This window comes from Perna viridis, chromosome 3, assembly GCF_037379345.1.
Source record: "Perna viridis isolate PV_CMFRI_1.1 ecotype Kerala chromosome 3, ASM3737934v1, whole genome shotgun sequence".
Lineage (NCBI taxonomy): Eukaryota > Metazoa > Mollusca > Bivalvia > Mytilida > Mytilidae > Perna > Perna viridis.
Genome location: NC_142447.1, coordinates 29,889,622 through 29,907,756, shown reverse-complemented (window position 1 = coordinate 29,907,756; position 18,135 = coordinate 29,889,622). Strand labels below are relative to the sequence as shown.

At 31.2% G+C, this 18,135-nt stretch overlaps 1 protein-coding gene across 7 annotated transcripts in view; it reads right to left on the bottom strand.

The window, feature by feature from the left end:
- LOC148621806 (WD repeat-containing protein 93-like) overlaps nucleotides 1-18,135 on the bottom strand; it is a 33,338-nt gene that overhangs the window by 1,699 nt on the left and 13,504 nt on the right. For 4 of the 7 annotated variants that reach the window (XM_088576532.1, XM_088576533.1, XM_088576536.1 and 1 more), the window contains 10 exons: nucleotides 17,897-18,077; nucleotides 17,172-17,242; nucleotides 15,393-15,473; nucleotides 14,857-14,985; nucleotides 13,056-13,272; nucleotides 11,256-11,316; nucleotides 10,622-10,778; nucleotides 10,160-10,349; nucleotides 9,283-9,409; nucleotides 8,142-8,168 (listed from right to left, as the gene is read on the bottom strand). In XM_088576532.1, the coding sequence (XP_088432658.1) occupies nucleotides 8,142-8,168; nucleotides 9,283-9,409; nucleotides 10,160-10,349; nucleotides 10,622-10,778; nucleotides 11,256-11,316; nucleotides 13,056-13,272; nucleotides 14,857-14,985; nucleotides 15,393-15,473; nucleotides 17,172-17,242; nucleotides 17,897-18,077 (1,241 nt within the window). Of the gene's footprint in view, nucleotides 1-3,525; nucleotides 3,544-8,141; nucleotides 8,169-9,282; nucleotides 9,410-10,159; nucleotides 10,350-10,621; nucleotides 10,779-11,255; nucleotides 11,317-13,055; nucleotides 13,273-14,856; nucleotides 14,986-15,392; nucleotides 15,474-17,171; nucleotides 17,243-17,896; nucleotides 18,078-18,135 lie in introns of all 7 variants that reach the window. The other 3 variants (XM_088576535.1, XM_088576538.1, XM_088576534.1) reach the window with 3 other exon arrangements.

The following is an 18,135-nucleotide window of genomic DNA, read 5'->3' as shown; positions in this document are numbered from 1 at the left end:
TTTTCTACACCATGAATTACTGCTACCAATGTTAACATCAGGATTTTACATGGGTTGGTGCTGAGAACAAACCATGAAAAGAATCAAATTCAGAAGCATTAATGACTGCTTAACAACAAACAAGGATATATGCTTACATTTCATTACTGAAAAAAATCACTAGAAAGTTATAAATCTACATTTAAGGAAAGACTTTTTCTGATTTAACCTGGAATGGGTTCTTAAATGATGTAAACTATACAGCTTCCCTGCAACGAATGCTACTTTTTGTGCACATTCAAAAACAGAAATGTCCAATCTGCTAAATCTGATTTATAATGTGTTTTGAGTAAGTAGTTTTGGCTGATATCAATGGTTTAAAGATATTTTCTTGTCACGTTCAGCCATTTTTGCCAGAATTTCAGACTGGTTTTATCCATTTCATAGCATTAGATGTTTTGCCCAGTGACCCCAACTTTTCTTTTTAATAATTTCATTAAACACACCTTATATAGTTATTTGGGAAGTTTTTTGAAATCCTTGTTTCTTTTCCAGTGTTATAACAGATAAAAACTACTAAGACAAAACCTAAGAAATATCTGGAGAAATCCTTTCCCCACAATAATTTCAAATGCTTACCATTTTAGTGTATCTCAGAAACAAATAAACTGACCCATCTATTATTTCTTCTTGCATTGTTCTAACACAAATGATCTTAAAAGATTTCATAACCCTTTGAAATCCTTGTTATCCTTAAAAAGGGCATTGAACATCTTTTTAAGTATTTTGGCAATGTATTTATCTCCTAGGTAATCATAACAGAAACATACATCAAAAAGGGATCAACTACAACACTTCAAAATAAAATCATTTGCAATAGCAAAATAATTGTTTTTTTTAAATTTTAAAAACAAAACAAAAAATAAAGAGGGGGGCATTAAAGAGGGGGCATTTGGGTAAAACACAATATATTACAAAGGGGGTTACAATTAGGAGAGGTGATATAAATAGTAATAAAACATGCAAAAAGTGCAGTAGGAGTGAAGAGATTAGCCTGAAAGTTAATTAAGCAGAATTGGAATCAATATTTTACTTGGTTCAAAAGACAAAAATGGAAAAATGCCACTGAAAACTCTATCAAGCAGCAAGTTTAATTCTGATAATTCCAATCTAATTCTTTAAGTAAAAGGAATCATTATCAAAAACTGAAAATAATCCCACTATTCACTTAACTGAAATGGCACATACTTACATTCCTGCTAAGTTTGTAAGGAGAAGCATATTATTTCTTAATTCAAAACTGTTCAAAACTTAATATGTCATGAAGTGAGTATTTGGAAACAAGTATAATATCAGTCAGGTTTTGTTTCTATAGCAATATAAAAGGGCCAAACAAAACTGATCTTGCATAATGCACTTAAGCATCTAAAGTGTTGAAAAGTTTGAATTTTTTGTGAAGAATTGTTATATGAAGAAGAAAACCTGCTTACTTCAAATCTACTATTATCTAAAAAAACAGTTTTGCATAGGCAATAACTTGAACATAAAGTTGATATGGCAATAAAATGTTCTGTTGGATGAAGCTTGATAAAATCACAGTGGTATATCTAGGGCTCTCATAGACATATCAAACATGTTTGTTACCTCCTTGGATTTGGCCTTTTTGGGTTTCTTGCAAAGAATGAATATGGTATAAGAACCTAAAACATTTGACCACCAATTGGACCAATTTAAAATCATAGCTCAAAATTCAAATTTGTACTATTGAATGAAATTCATGAGATCAAATGTCAAGGTAAAGTAAAACCCAATTACCTTTGTCATAAGCATTTGATAGATTTTGCCTACGTAAAATCTAAGCAAATCAATCCTAAGTAAAATATGGTAAGGAACCGTGAGTTTCAATTTTGTAGATAGCCATTCATTTTCACTAAAGTTACAGGTATTGTACAAAAAATCTGTGTCAACTGAACCATTTAATTGATGTAGAAGACAAAACAATACCATTATTAATTGTTTTTGAAACCCTATATAGCAGAATACTCATTAAACTGACCTATTTGTTTGATAAATATAAAAGATATTGGGATTGAAGGTAAATTTTACTGTAGATGTCATAATTCCATATGACAAACTTGAAATATAGTTATATAATATGCCATATTTATTGACCTTTAGATATCTATTAAAAACAGCATTTCCTACATATTTATTGCTAATTTCAGGGTTTCAAGTGAGATGGGAAGAGGGTAGATTTTAAGCTGCTAAAAATTGATTTTATCCAGTATTTTAATGAGAAAGTCCCTAGATCCTAACTCCCCAATCCTGTTTGTCAAAGCATGTAGCCAATATTTACTAATTAAAAACACAGAGACTTGAGGTCATGAGTTAGAGCCATTAAATGGGTAAACAAAAAATGTAATAAAATGCTGTTTCAGCGGTTGGGAAGGAAACTTTGAGAAGGATACATTTTTAGGATTTTTCAAAGATATCTACAATTTGAAGGGGCCATTTGTTAAGAAACTATATATATTGCTCTTTTAGATGAAGGTGCCATTTTCAGCTGATAGGGAAAATTGCCCATGGCCCCTTGCCTTCCCAACTCCTGTTTTAATTTTTTTTTTACGTTTTACTGTCCGTGGCCATACACTAAAAACAATGGAGTAGTTTTTAAGTGTATGGCCATGAATAGTACAATGTAAAAATCATTAAAACAGCATTTTATTACAATTTTTGTTAGGCCATTTATGTGATCTAACTTGTGATGTCCCTGTGATAGAAAAAACACCCACAAAACTCTCAGTTTCATAGGAAAGCATTGAAAATTGCACAGAAACCTTAATTTGTGAGATCATTTTGAAATGCTATTGACAGAACAGATTGTTAGTGATTTTTTGTTTGGGTTTCCATCATCTTTTTAAAATAAAGATATGCCAAAAAGACATTTTAGTGGGCAAGCCAACACGATTTGGATAGCTATTGTTGTCATTTATACATGTTTGTGTACCTTAAATAGAAAATGCACTCTTATAAAATAACAACTCAAGCTTCATATTACAGCAACTTAAAGCAACATACTTCAATACTATATTGTAGTGCTATTAATTTATTGCCATATATCAAGAGTTATACTGTTACGTAATAAGTTTACTATCATCATTGAATGGCTTCTTGTCGATTATCTGAGCAGTGCAGAACAAAATAAGGCTTCAATATTTTTCCAATTTTCTAATTGAATTGTTGAAAAAAACAAACTATTATATGCATACATCAAAACACTATTTGAAATAACAAAATAAAATTAATTTAGAAAAAAAAATTGTAGCTGAAAACAATATTGTCAAACACACAGACAAATTATAAAAACTTTAATCTGAAATGCTGGAACATGAAGCACTGTTAGATATATTTGATTTTATATCCTAGATAATAATTCCCATAGAAATTATACAGAAAATGTGTTGATTAATAGGATTCAATTATTAATAAGCATGCAATTTTTTATGTAAAAATACTAGCTAGCAACAAATTAGAATAAAACCTCACCAGAATTTCTGCTCATAACTGAAATTTAAGGATAAATGAATTCCATAACAATATGTATATTACCTTCATCATACATATATCTGAATTTTAACAAACTATTTGTTACGGCATAAAAATTCGGAGTTCCCATTCATTTCCTTATAAGTAGTTCTTTTTGTTGATTTGCATAAATCTCTGTCATCTTTTAGTTTTAATTTGAGTGCAAGAAAAGATTGGGACTTTGATTTTATCATCATAGGAAGAAAATTACATATTTGATGTACCAGGCCATTGAAAATTTGTGCTAATATTTACTTGATTTGTTTCTCACTAAATTAAGGTACATAAAAAAAATGTATGATTAGTCAGACTATGGTGAAGGCCTACAATTACAAAAGGTAGATGATAACAGAATTCGGATTCTGGTTCTAAACCCTAGGTGTAATATGAGTGCACATATCAAAATTTCTTAAAATCTCGATTGACTTTTAAACAAAATTAATGGTATAAAACTGGGGAGAATATAACTTTTGACTGTTCCTGCTGTTTACCAATAACAACCCTTGTATATATCATTTCCGGTAACCTGTGCTGAATATAAACACTAAGATCATAGCAACACCTAGAATAAACATCATTATTGATGTCATTCGAAAAGATAAAGATGTCACACTTAATGACACCTGGCTGGACAAACATAAAGAGCATGTACTTTATTTTGCAGTTATTAATTTTTACATGCAATGTTTTGTAGCTTTTCAATTTTCAAATATAGAAGTCTTCAATTGGCAAATTTAATTCTACAGTAGATAAATGAGAAGAGTGAGTATTTAAGGTTATGATTTAGTGAGTAATGTAAAAATCCTACTACTGTTTCACAATTTCCATCTTAGTTTAATCATTAGCTGAAAATTTAAACAACCTTTAAAAGTACACAGTCCATCTGACTCATTTAGTAATAAACCTGGAATAGCAATAATCGGATCAATAAATTCATTTATGGTAAGGATATAAAGCAGGTGCATGTTTCAACGATGGAATAATTCAATCCCAGAAATGTTTCTGTCATAAACTGAAGAGTGCAAATCTATACTGAATTAGGCCACACATAATAATGTTTGTTTGATGTTCCCCTACTTGGAGCTCTGAGCATATAAAGAAGGGCAGGAAGAAAATTGTATTTTATAGACAGACACCCCAAAGCTATCATAATTTTTTATGACTATCAGAAATTTATATCAAGGGAGGAAAATAAATCTTGTCTAAAAACAAAGCATTTAAATGTTTTGAAAAGGTTGGGGAATAGATTTTTTTTCTTCAAATTTAGGCTATATATACAAGGGTCAAATCAATAAGTAGAATTTCTCAAGGAAAACCATTTATGTCCATAAACTAGAATACTGACAGTCATGAATGGTCCTGCTGTACTTACCAGTCTTAGAAAACAATGCTTTTTGGTATATGGTCTTAAGATGTGAGTATAAAAAAATCAGAGATGTGAGATGTTCATATGGAAGACAACCTGATTGGGATACAGTTCATAAGGAAGGCAGCCTGACTGGGACACAGATCATATGAAAAACAGCCTGATTGGGACACAGATCGTAAGGAAGTCAGCCTGACTGGGACACAGATCATATGGAAGACAGCCTGATTGGGACACAGGTCATAAGGAAGTCAGCCTGACTGGGACACAGATCATATGGAAGACAGCCTGATTGGGACACAGGTCATAAGGAAGACAGCCTGATTGGCACACAGATCATATGGAAGACAGCCTGATTGGGACACAGATCATATAGAAGACAGCCTGATTTGGACATAGTTCATAAGGAAGACAGTGTGATTTGGACACAGATCATACAGAAGACAGCCTGATTGGGATACAGATCATATACAGAAAGTCTGAATGGGACACAGATCATATAGAAGACATCCTGATTGGGACACAGATCCCTATATAAAGAGTTTGTCAAAATATTAAGTGGCTGTAATGGGTTGTTGTAGAGAAAAAGTTGTTGACAGATGGACATAAGTTCTATGATCATGATACATACCTCCCACATGGGGGTTTAACATGTAATCAAGGGAATCAATATTCTTGCAGAAATTTAAAAAAAATGTAATCTAGGGACAAAGACCAGACAGACACACACAAAAAAAAACATAAAATAACCAAAATAATATGTAAAAAGTAACAAAAATAAATGAGCAACTCGGACTACACCAAAAACTGGGAGCATGGACCAGGTGCACTGGTAGGGTAAGCATCCTCTACTTTTCTAGAAACACCTGCCGAGCAGCTCATAAAAAGTCCAAGGGAGATGAAAGAGGAAAGGAAAACTGTGACATGTTGAACAAACTGAGTTATTTTTAGATTTTAAATTTCTAATCAAAATATTTTTCACAAACAAGTCTTTACAAGGCTTGACCACACACTGACATTTTTGTGGTAGTAAAGTAGAAGATGAAGGGAGAAGAAGATGGAGGACTATCAACACATTCAAAGTGAATGGGAACATCAAAATAAAAGATTTTATGCAAGGAGTGTAAATATGGAAATATTTATGTTGGTCTATAGAAATACTGCAGAAATATTAACTGCTAATTGTATTATGACAAAGAGAATACAGAAGACAGAAATCAAAGCTGGCTGCAAACTTTGATATTCAAGATATTTAATGTGTACAGTCAAACCTGCCTTTATGACCATCTGTATTATAATCTGTTTTAAATAATTATGTCTATATATTGTATTGTATGTAAAAAAGACCTGATCTTGTTCTCCTTAGGCAGGTCACTTAAGACAGGTTTGTTGTAACTTATGCCTCATTCTTTTATCATAGTACATGTATTGCAATAGCGTTATTTGTGCAGTGATAGTTGGGAATAAACTAGATTATAAGCATTACTGTTAAACAAGAGGAAGTAGATTGGGGGAACTTCATCCTCACATTCCGTCCCCTAACTCCTGTATCCCTGTCCATTCTCCCAAACAAACTACAAATATTTTTTTTCTCAGTTATTTTTTTGTCAAGATTTCCAAAGATGTAATACATGTAAATACATGTAGTATAATTTTAAAAGGGTTTTAAAACTTAAATGGGCCTAGAGGGTATACAGCTATAAATAGTATCAATGGAAATGTTATTTGAAATAGTTTTTGAATATCATACTTATAAATCTAAGTGAAAATTTTTATGCTATTATGCATTTATTATAGAATGGGTCCAAGATAAATGGACTCATTACACATTTTGGTAAATTAAGTGAAATCATGAATTACGGGTATTTGGACAGAGGTGACATGTAAAAATTTTGAAAATGCACAAAAGAACTTTTTCCAACAAGAGACATTTTTGTAGAGTGATAAAATTTATCTTTCAATTGATATATGATACAGCCTAATACCCTATAGGGCCCCATTAAACTCAAACACTAAACTGAATTAAACACGTCCTCAGCACTACAATACATGTACTAAGTAATGTTATTAGAACAACAGATTTAAGACAATACATGCATTTGTGAGGTAAAATGTTGTACTTAATGAAAATAACAACTGAAATGATAGCATTCCAATACATTTGCACTGAACTTGTAAGATGACTGACAATGATGCTGTTCAACTATTCTCTATAATACTAAACTTCTATATATAGAATTCCATACTTTATATTAGAACTTATATCCAAATAAGACTCTAGAGGTGCTATCTGAAGAAATTCACTAATTATTCTATGGTAATAAAGATCTAGTAAATAAATCTACATACAACTAATAGACAAGATGCACATGATTAACTACTTCAAAACTACATATATATAACCCATAAATGGCCTAAAGTCTGTATTTAATAAAGGTTAACAGCACACTTTAAAAGACATCATCATTTTTATTACCTCTAGTTGTATTGTGTATCAAAATCAATCTCGAATACAAATATCATTTATCTTAAGTGGAGTAATTATAACTTTTATAAATCTAAAATCTTTATAAAAAGAAGCACTGGGGAAAAAAAGTAAGGCATTTATGGACATTAAGTGATATCCTGCCACAAAAAAACATGGATGGCAAAATTTTCAAAATAGTCTAACTCGAAAACTTCATTTTAGCTGAAAATTAAACTGTATTTTATAGTACTGAACAATAGTGTAAACTTTTTAAAAAAATTCATTGATCCATCTCAAGTTATCATCTGGAAACTGTCAGCGGAATAAAAATCAAATTTACCAATTTATTGAAAAGTAATATACCCAAATAAACTTTTTGGTTTAGAAGGCTTTTGCAAAAAAAAAAAGCACAAAATTTCTTTTTGTTAAATAATTGAATACACAATATCACCTTGGTTTTTAAATGTAGATGTTTATTTCAGACACAGATATATTTCAGGGACAGATCTGGAGAATTTTTAAGCTTCAGTATTATTTGCTCATTTTGTCAGAATTTGCATAAAATAAAGAAAACTTTTCAATAAAAAGGGGCTTCCAACTTTCTGGAACTCCCTGGGTTCACCACTGTTATTTCACTGACAGCAGACGACAAATGATGCAGTTTTTGCAACCAATACCATGACTAATACACCAAAAAGATTATTTATACAATGTACATAGCAAGCACTAGCTACAGTAGTTTACCTGGAAAACTTTCACTGGCTCAAACTCCTACAGTAAATAACCATCATAATAATAATAAAAGTAACATTTACCCTGTCAATGTTAAAACAATATAGTCCTAATTCCCTATTAAACACTTCCTTACTCTTTCACTGAGCTATTATTTTAGTCTATCAATTCCATGAGGCAAATATAAATTTTTTTAATGACTTTTTTCTTAAGATTACAAAAAAAACCAAAAGTAACATATAAAGCCCCAGCTTCAAACATAAAATTGATTAAGAAAAAATAAATCTTTGTCCAAAGGAAGGATTAGACTAGGCTTAGAAGATACTTACAGATAATACTGACAATAATAAAACACTATACTGATTTGACATTTCACAGATAAATGGAAGAGACTGAGAGAACTGCAGGAAAATTCAATGATTTATAAAGTCTAGCCAAATATGTGTATTAAGTTTTTGTCAAGTCAGTGTAATGCTATTGTCTTCATATCATAACAAATAAAAAATGTTTAAGCCAGAAAAATAATATTTTTGAAATGATGTGGGTGAGGGACACTCTTGCAACTCCAAACATCTGTAGTTATACAATGAAACCATTCTAAACTGAACACATTTTGGAATTAAAAAATAGGTCAGTTTAGGCAGGTGTTTGTTTACAAAGGTTCTAAAAGTGATTCAGGGCATACAAACTGTACATTTGCAAAGAAAAATAAAATATATAAACTCAAAATTTTGTATGGAATTTATAATCACAAATGAAGACAGGCACGACATAAGATGTACTATGCTTTAACACCACACTAGTCTTGGGTACTATAATACTATTTTTGTGCTTTTAACAGACAAAGGAATAAAAAAAATATACTATTTATTTTATATTGATAATAATATAAATGAAGTAAATACATTGAATATCCAAAAGTCAAATCATAACAATTGTGCAAAATTACAAAAATTAATGGCAACACATATTAGTAGTTTCACAATGTTGTCACGTGAAAACTTAGGCAGCTTAAGGTTTGATGTTGACGAAGGTTAATAATACTTTATAATCTGAAGTATGGTTGAATACAAAATAAATACAAATATATCAAGAGGGAATGCAACATAAACTTTGAAAACACAAAACCATGTACAGAATTAATAAAACTTACATAGGCCTCCCTCTCCTCTGCGTTTTTAGAGGCTTGTTCTTTATACTGTAGAATTGTCCATATTTCTTCTTTAAAACAGTTCCATCTTTCCTGCATCCTGTCTTTCCTTAATGCTTGCATAGCAATTCTAGAAGTAAAAGTTTGGTAGGTGTAGATGTGTAGAATACTGTTTACATGATAAATTTTAAAGAGGTTAAAAACTTAACAGGTGATACTACTTCAAAAATACATTACTGATGTAAGCTGTTTTAAAAAACTAAATTTTATTTCTAGAACTTTAAATGAATTGTTTTGCCAAGGGTTAAAAGGGAAATTCAAACCTACATTCTCTATCTTTGCATTGGCAACAATAAAATCAAAGATCTTATTCATTATCTTGACTGGCAAACGTGTGGTTGTCAGAAAATTTGCCAATCAATCTGGAATTATTCTTATACAGTTACAGGAATCTATCCCATGAACAAACCATGTTATTACTGAAGTCAGCTTTTTAATGTATATAAACACAAAAGTGCAGGCATCTCCTTTTATTTATCTTTTTCCTCCAAAATATAGTACTATGCAAAAGCATTTCCCTCTTTCTTCATTTTACATAACTGATTCCTTCATTATACTTTTCTAAAATGTTTATTTCAGTGTGCACATGCTCATAAGAATACAGTATTTTTAATGGGAAAATACTTCAAAGGTAAGATGTACTTTTGTCCAATCCCTTTTGTGTAATATTCTACAAAATAAAATATGTTTGAACGTAGAACATTCTCAACATTCTTGTTTTTTTAATATTTTTGTAATATTACAGCTTAGAATTGTTGAAAAGATTCTTACAATGCATAATAAAATTAATTGTGAAGCTCAAGTATAAAATATGCTTTACCTTTCTTTAAACAAAGCATCAATCCTTTTATCCATGGTAGTATGAACAGAGAGTGGTATAGAATCTTTCTTTTTACTAAAAAACATCTCTAAGGTATTGAATGTATCAAGAGGATACACTAAAACAGTTCCTTGAGGTGTACTGGCATCTGTTGATGTTTCCTCAATATCTGTTGGTTCTTTTTCTATTGCTATTGACAGATAGAAATTTATAAATGTGGCATTACTTCTAAGCATTCATTTATCCTATCATTCTACCTGCATGTTAAACAACATACACAATGAATCCTGTATTAAGATAATAATCAAAGTGCTTCTTCAACAGACACTTGAAGTTTCCTATAAGGATTTTCAGGAAAGAATCATGGGTAGTGTCTAGTGGACTTGACTCAAAGTTTTCTAGATTTTTTTCATTATAACTGTATTCAGTTTAGTTTTGATCTAAAGGATGGCATTATGTTACCTCTTAGGTATAAAATGTGTCCATTGTTGCCAATGGTAACAACAGGATCCCATGGAGACATGAGTTCATGTGTTTCAGGGATCTTCATTTCACAGAGGACTTTCCCCTGCATTGTATCTCTAATCTGTACAGTCCCATTCTGTAATACTGTTAATATCTGAAAAAGTTTACAAAAATTTTGAACTCAAATATAATATGACATGATATATAAATAAAACTTCTATCTTTTATAAATATTTGTTATTTGTGTGACACATTAAGAGCTCTAATCATTACATAAAAGAACAGAGAAAGCTTGTTTTATCAAACAAAGACATCTTTCCAGTATAAATAATTCAGTGACAGCACACGCTTTTTCTTCTTTATTTTTACTTTGATATTTTGGAACAGACTGAAACATTGCAATCCAAGATATTATGCTTGAGCTATAAGGCGTTTACCTTGTCTATCCAACCCATTGTCCATTTCTCCATGTACTGGGCTATAAACTTACAATTTTGGATTTTATCCTTTGTATGGCATTCTGTGCACTCTCTCGTTTTCATTTATGATATAATCAAAAGACTGTCAGAATCAACAGTATTAAATATAGACAGCTATCAAGTTAGATAAATTAATGATTTTTTTTACCTACCAAATGTGGCAGTCCATTAATTGTCTCCACTTTAGAAAACATATTCCCTCTTTCTTCAATTCTGAAAAGAAAATGTAATATAAGCTGACATTCTATTGTTAAATATTACAGAAAACTTATTTTTGCGAGTGGTTTTTCATTGTTTATCACAAAAATTAATCACTATGAATATGTCCCTCTATTATAGGATATACATTTAAAATAAAATATTAGCCACAAAATAAATACTGGAAACTGAAAAATTTAGACAAGTTGGTTTATAGTAGTTTTATTAGTACCTGGTACATTTAGTATGTGTTGTATTTATAACAATGTTTCAGATTTTAAGGAAAGGAATCTTTATACAATTACAACAACAAGGTTTTCGATATCACAAGCTCGTAAAAACATTCACAAAAGTTTGTAACTGATACAAGGAACTCACTCTTAAATACAGATGTAATTGTAAAGGATTAAAATGATATCTCTCACCCTTTGTTTTATGGTAGTATTCTACACAAAGCACGGAAAGCTTGATACTCACCCAATAAGTTAACTTAACTATTGAATAGGCTCATTCGTAAGGGATATAGTTATGATATAGTTGTCACATTATAATGTTTAGCATTTTTTGTATTAACATTAATTTGCTCATAGGGTCTTTACATAGAGATTAAAACACTATATTTAAAAACAGTTTTTGGCATGACATGGGTTGTGTCCTTAATGTATGACTTATGATGTACCGTAGTTCTCAAGCCAGCATGGGAAGAATTTGGATTTATTTAACATATGATGGGGACATAACTTTTTGTAGGTTTAAACCGGTCTGGAGCTGTCATATCAGTCAACTGCTAGTAGTCTTTAGTTTGTACATTTGTGCAATTTATATTCAGTTTCTTTATTTCCATTGTAACAAGGGACTCAGATCTTTTTGAACTGATTTTCAGATGTGGAATGTTTTTTTTTACAGTGGCCAGATTTCAAAGGGAGAATGTTGTGATTACATCAAAGTACTTTAACCCTGCAGCATTTTTTACGCCCGTCCCAAGTCAAGAATTTCTGGCCTCAGTATGCCTTGTTTCATTTCCACTTCTGGACTATTTTTATGTTACTTGAGTATTTAGTACCATAATTTAATTTCTATGTAAAGACCCTATAAGCAATTCAATGTTAATGCCAAAAAATGCTATCCCTAACAATTTGACAACAATATCATAACTATATCCCGCACAAATGAGCCTATTCAACGGTTTACTGTGAAAGTACTTTAATTCATGGATACCAGTTTTTGTGGATAAGGGAAGAAACACAAGTTCGTGGATTCTTGAAATCGTGGTTTTGAGGTTTTCAGTATATACTTAAGTGGAAATCTCCTTTTCATTGGGAACCAAATTTTGTGGTTTGACCTACCCACGAAAATCACGAAAATTTGTACCCCACAAATAATAATACTTTCACAGTAGTTAACTAACTGGGTGAGTATGAGTTATGTTACTTGAGTAAATATCTGTATACACTGTATCTGCATCCTGCCCGGTGGTGTGGTGTGAAGGTTTCCTTGTCATTCATTGAAGACCAATGGGTGGCTTTGGGCTGACATTTTAATCAAGGAGGGGTTGTTGTCTCTTTGACATATTCACCACATCTATTCTCATTATACTAATAAAATTTTCTTTAATATTTCAGCTAAAAGACCACATTTGGCTCTCGATCACTTCATTTTAAGAACCTAACACTGCTGACAAATTTCAAACATTGTAAGTTCTTATTTTGTCTTATGTTTTTGCTAAGTTAGAACTGAAAGAGTCTGTAACTTACATGGGAGACAGACATATTGGTTCTGCTTGCGTTCCCCCAGTTCCCATGAGCACAGCATACATAGATCCATCTCTACAGACAACCAGTAGATATGATGTAGTACGTGTCCTGTAGGGTGGGTACTCTGTATCCTCCTGAGGACATATACTAGGGTCAAGGAATAACAACTTCTCTATACTAGAGATATCACTTATACTTATAACTCCTCTCTGTATCCCTACAAATAATTAATATTACATCCAAATTATACTTATAACTCCTCTCTGTATCCCTACAAATAATTAATGTTACATCCAAATTAATAGGGTTTGTAAGATAGTTGCTCTACTTCCAATTTTCTTACTGGAATTCCTGACGTAGAAGGTATTGAAATCTGAAGACCAATCTGAATTTCATTGTTTACTACTGGGATCTCAGAACAATGTATTACTACACAAAATCTTCTACTTACTGCTTTTCTAACATTCTTATCATGTAGAAATAGATATTTGACTTTTTTTCAATCTGCATTGTTACACAGAAAGCTTTTTGCTTTTAGTTTTGAACTCAATGCTCTGTAAATGACATATCTCCATGTCTTTGAATGGTAGATTAGGAAACCACCAAAATTTAATGCATTTTTCCACACGAATTACCAAGGTTGTGATCAGCAGATTGATATTCATGTTGTGACGTTATGGTGGGAAAAAGTCTGCGGATGAAATTACCAAATTTATTTTGCATGTGAATTATCGAAATTAATTTTCACATACAAACATTAGATATACCACTGCTTTCTATATATATGAACTTAAGTAATTATACAGCACCATAATGTTTACCATAGAAATCAACCTAACCAACCTTACATCTGCACTGGTACAAATAAAGCTACTAATCCATGATATCACTGATAGCCAACAAAAAACCAACATTTCGAATAAAATCTTAAGCTTTGATATACAATGACAGGGTTATTGCACAGGTATTAAGAAATATTCATGTAATACTCTTATAGAACTTGGAGTGTGCTATGCTATTGAAATATTAACTCTTAACCACATACTTTGTCATTACACCACAAAAATGATGACTGACCATTTGTAACTGTATTGCAGGTTATTTTTAGGGTATAAAATTTTGGTGATTTTGAGGCAAAAATGTATCCAAACATTTTTAGCACTTCTAATTTTGGTAAATGCTTAATGCTGCACTTATTACTCATGTCAAGAGTAAATATTTCATTGAAATCATTTTGAAGTTTTCATAGACTGCTAGAATATTCCAAAATTAGCACCCTGTCAAAAATACCAGCTATATACAATATATCAAGAAATTACATAGACAATGATAGTGTCTTGACTTCACATAAAAGGAATAAAAGGATGAGGCGAAGTAATGGGGTAACTGATAGGTTCCGCCCGAGCAGTTACCCCATTTCAAGCAGAATAAAGACATTATTATTGTGTTTATACTGTAATAAAAAAAATATTTTCATGAACAGGGAATGATAACAACAGTATTTTGCTTTAGACTCAAAACAATGCCCCATTGTGTCCTCACTTCAACAGTTGGCTGGTTATATTAAGTGTGTCACATTGTGTATTCAATCACAACTAATGGCGGTCGGAAATGTAAACATTCAAGAAGTGGGTGTGGCTTAAAGTGATAATATGACATTGGCATATTAAAGCATTATGAATAAAGAGTCAATATGTTTTACTTGCACAAATAGGAAGATTGCAGTATAATATACTATCTGATCCTTAATTAATCTTTCCTTAATACCAGTAATTATATTATCACTAATTAGTGTATATACCTAAGTATCTGTCCCACAGAACAATACTACCATTACAGAGACCAAGAATCAACATAGAGGTATCCGCTGATACAGCTGATGAAGTTATGATAGATGTATAAGGCCATACCATATCAGGCTTCATTTCATCTGAAACAAATAGAATTGTTTAATAATAATTTTAAAACATATGAAATAAAATATCATTCTGAAAAATATCAAAAGATAATTCTGCTATAACATGTTTATAGAAATATTTTAATTACACTAAGTTTTTTTTCTTTTCGGAATAGTAGCTTTATTAGTCTTTGGGAACCAACTATAAAACTCAGCTACTTCAAAGCCAAACAGTTAATCCCTGACAATAAGAATAAATCATGACAAGAAATCATAGACATTTCATGTCGTTGTATGAAAAAGTACCCAAGATCCAATAAACTGTTTATTTAGACTTCCTCAAATTTGTGATATCAGTGAACAAAATTTCAATTGTTTAATGTAGTGTTTTTATCTAATATGTGTTGTTATTTTCTGATTGAAATTTTCATTAAACTCACCTTTGCCAGGAGGTTTGAGTAATGAGTAATGCATTACATGTGTTCCATCCTTCCACCATACTGCTACAGTGGTGGGCACATCTGGATATATAGAAAAAAACCTATCTCAATCTAATGTTTAAAAAAAATTGATAAAATATGCAGACATGTCTTAAATCAAAGCTACTCAAACAGTTGTTACTTTGGCATTACTTTCAATACTAAAACATGTCTGAATGAATAATGCCTGCCAGTTGTTCAGGCTTTTTCTGAGTGGAACAGATTGGACAAGTCAAATTACAGTAAATTTTTACCACAATCAGAACTGATCCAAGAGATTCAATAGCACTGGATGTTATGACTTGTTTCATTAGAGAAACAATGAATTTTATAGGCAATTTACTCATTGTCACTGATTCAAGGAGGATATTGCTATAATATCCCAAAACTGTCATCATGATATTATGCTCCAAAAATACACTTTTGTAATCATTTTGTAGTATATCTCTTTTTCAGGGTAAAAATTATAGGTTTCATAATGAGTGAAAGTTGAATATTGCAAGTTATTCAATTTTAACATCATAACAAACAAGCCTCAGTAAGATTGTTATGATGTTGAATCAAATAAAGTGACTTGATATTTGCAATATTCGAATTTCACGAGTTATAAAACCTTTTTTCTGTATGATTCCTTTGGAACATTTGGCCACTTGAAATCCAGCATCTATTGTGGTGGAAATTCTAGCATTTGCCTGTCTATGATGTTATCAGTTGTTACAGGAGCACAAATAAACATAATCATTGCTTTTATTGGTAATTTACGGCATTTCCCTTTGATGTACACAGGTTGATAATGCTTGTCACAGCATACTAGCCCTGATACAGAAATTAACAAGTCAGTTTGTCAGCAGGCAAGCATGACCAAATCATTGAGAAATTAATTGCAAAAAGATAAATACAAAACAAAAACAAATGTGAAATAAACCAACATAAATTACAACAAATTTCTTAACATTCTCGCCCCGAGAGCACTTTTAAAAAAATGTGTCTGACTGAAGAGAATGGATCTCTCAGTGCAGTTTTAACTTTTCAAAGACCATTCAGATGATTCTGTGAACTTACCAGTTTCTAAATTTTACTGATGATTAAACAAATATTACTCATATATAACATCGAAAACCTTGAATATCTTGCCTAACAAAATAAACATTCATTCATACGAAGCTTTCTGTTGATGTTATATGAACCGTATCACAACGCTATTGGATCAATCTGACAGAATAGGCCAATTGAAAATATTTTTACAGGTGAAATTGACATTTTTGTTACCTTTTCAACATATAAAAAAGAAAATGAAATGTCCCTATAAAGTATCCATAAACAGAATATTAGGAATTTCTAGAAGAATTAACTTTTAATTACTTAACCAACCATATTTTCTCTGCTCTTTAATGACATGCAGAAGGGAGTTGTGAAAATTCATTGTCTGAACTTGATACAAATTTTAAAAAATGCATCAACATTGTTAAAGAAAATTTAAGAAAAATTTAGTTGCACACATTGTGGTGCTTGGTACCCCTGCTTGTACAGGGTTTACATTGGACAGAAACCAAAAATTAGAACAAATGACCCTCTAAAAAGTCACATACAAAATTCTGATGGATGGAGGGATGAATTCATTTTTTGAGTGTGAGTATTAAAACTAATGTCCCGTGTTAAGTATGAGATAGTACCAGAATCATTAAAGCTATTCAGGTGTAAGCAGATGTGACTGTTTCCGGTCTACCATACAATACTCACTTAGATTAGCTTGATTTTCTAACCCAACAGGGATCATTTTCCCAGCATTTAGAAAATGGAAAGTGACATCTCTGAAAACAGAATAATTACCTTGGTTAACATAACAATAGATTAAGAGTAACAAACATTTTCTTTAAAATTATGTATGATAACTCAATTTTGACTAAATGACCTTCAATAAGCCTCTTAGATTGGAAGTTTTTAAATGCCATCATTCAAGTATAAGCATGACAGAAACTCAGAACTTGTAAATATCAATAAAGTAATAAACTATTTCAGAAAAAATACATGATTCTGCTAAACTGAAAAGATGTTTATATATAATCTACTTCTTTTCCTTAATAGATGAAATACGGTGAAAGCACCTTGATTTCATTTGAGGATTTTGATTTCCACCAAAACCTCTAATGAGAAATGACAGTAAATGTACAATTTAAATCAACAAAATAAAGTTGGAATGCATGAATAAAATAACAAAAATAGAACACTTTATGGTATAGATAATACATATAAGAAAGGTACATATATTGTATGAAGTGCTCAGTAAAAAGACAACCTTGATGTGCAGTGCAGCACCATTTGTATGAATACTGAGAGCATTACACTGTAAACTAACATAACTATGTGAACAAGTTTAATTATAACAATGAATTTATATTCATCCTAACAGCTCATCAATTTATTTTCACAAACAGCATTTCTAACATGAAAAATTTCCTACTTACGGAATATTGTCTTGATTATCTCCCTTTGGTAAATAATCCAGTAAGTTCTCATGTAAATGGTCAAAGACTTCTTTCCTTAGTTCTATTTGAGTAGTAGACAAGACATGGTTCAGTCCTGTTCCCAGTACCTCTCCTGTATCAATCTTCTGAGTGGCAGAGTACACAGATGATGCTAAGTTACCTGGTGTTAAAACAAGGTAATTTATTGGTTGTCTACAAATCCAGGCATAAGTAAATAG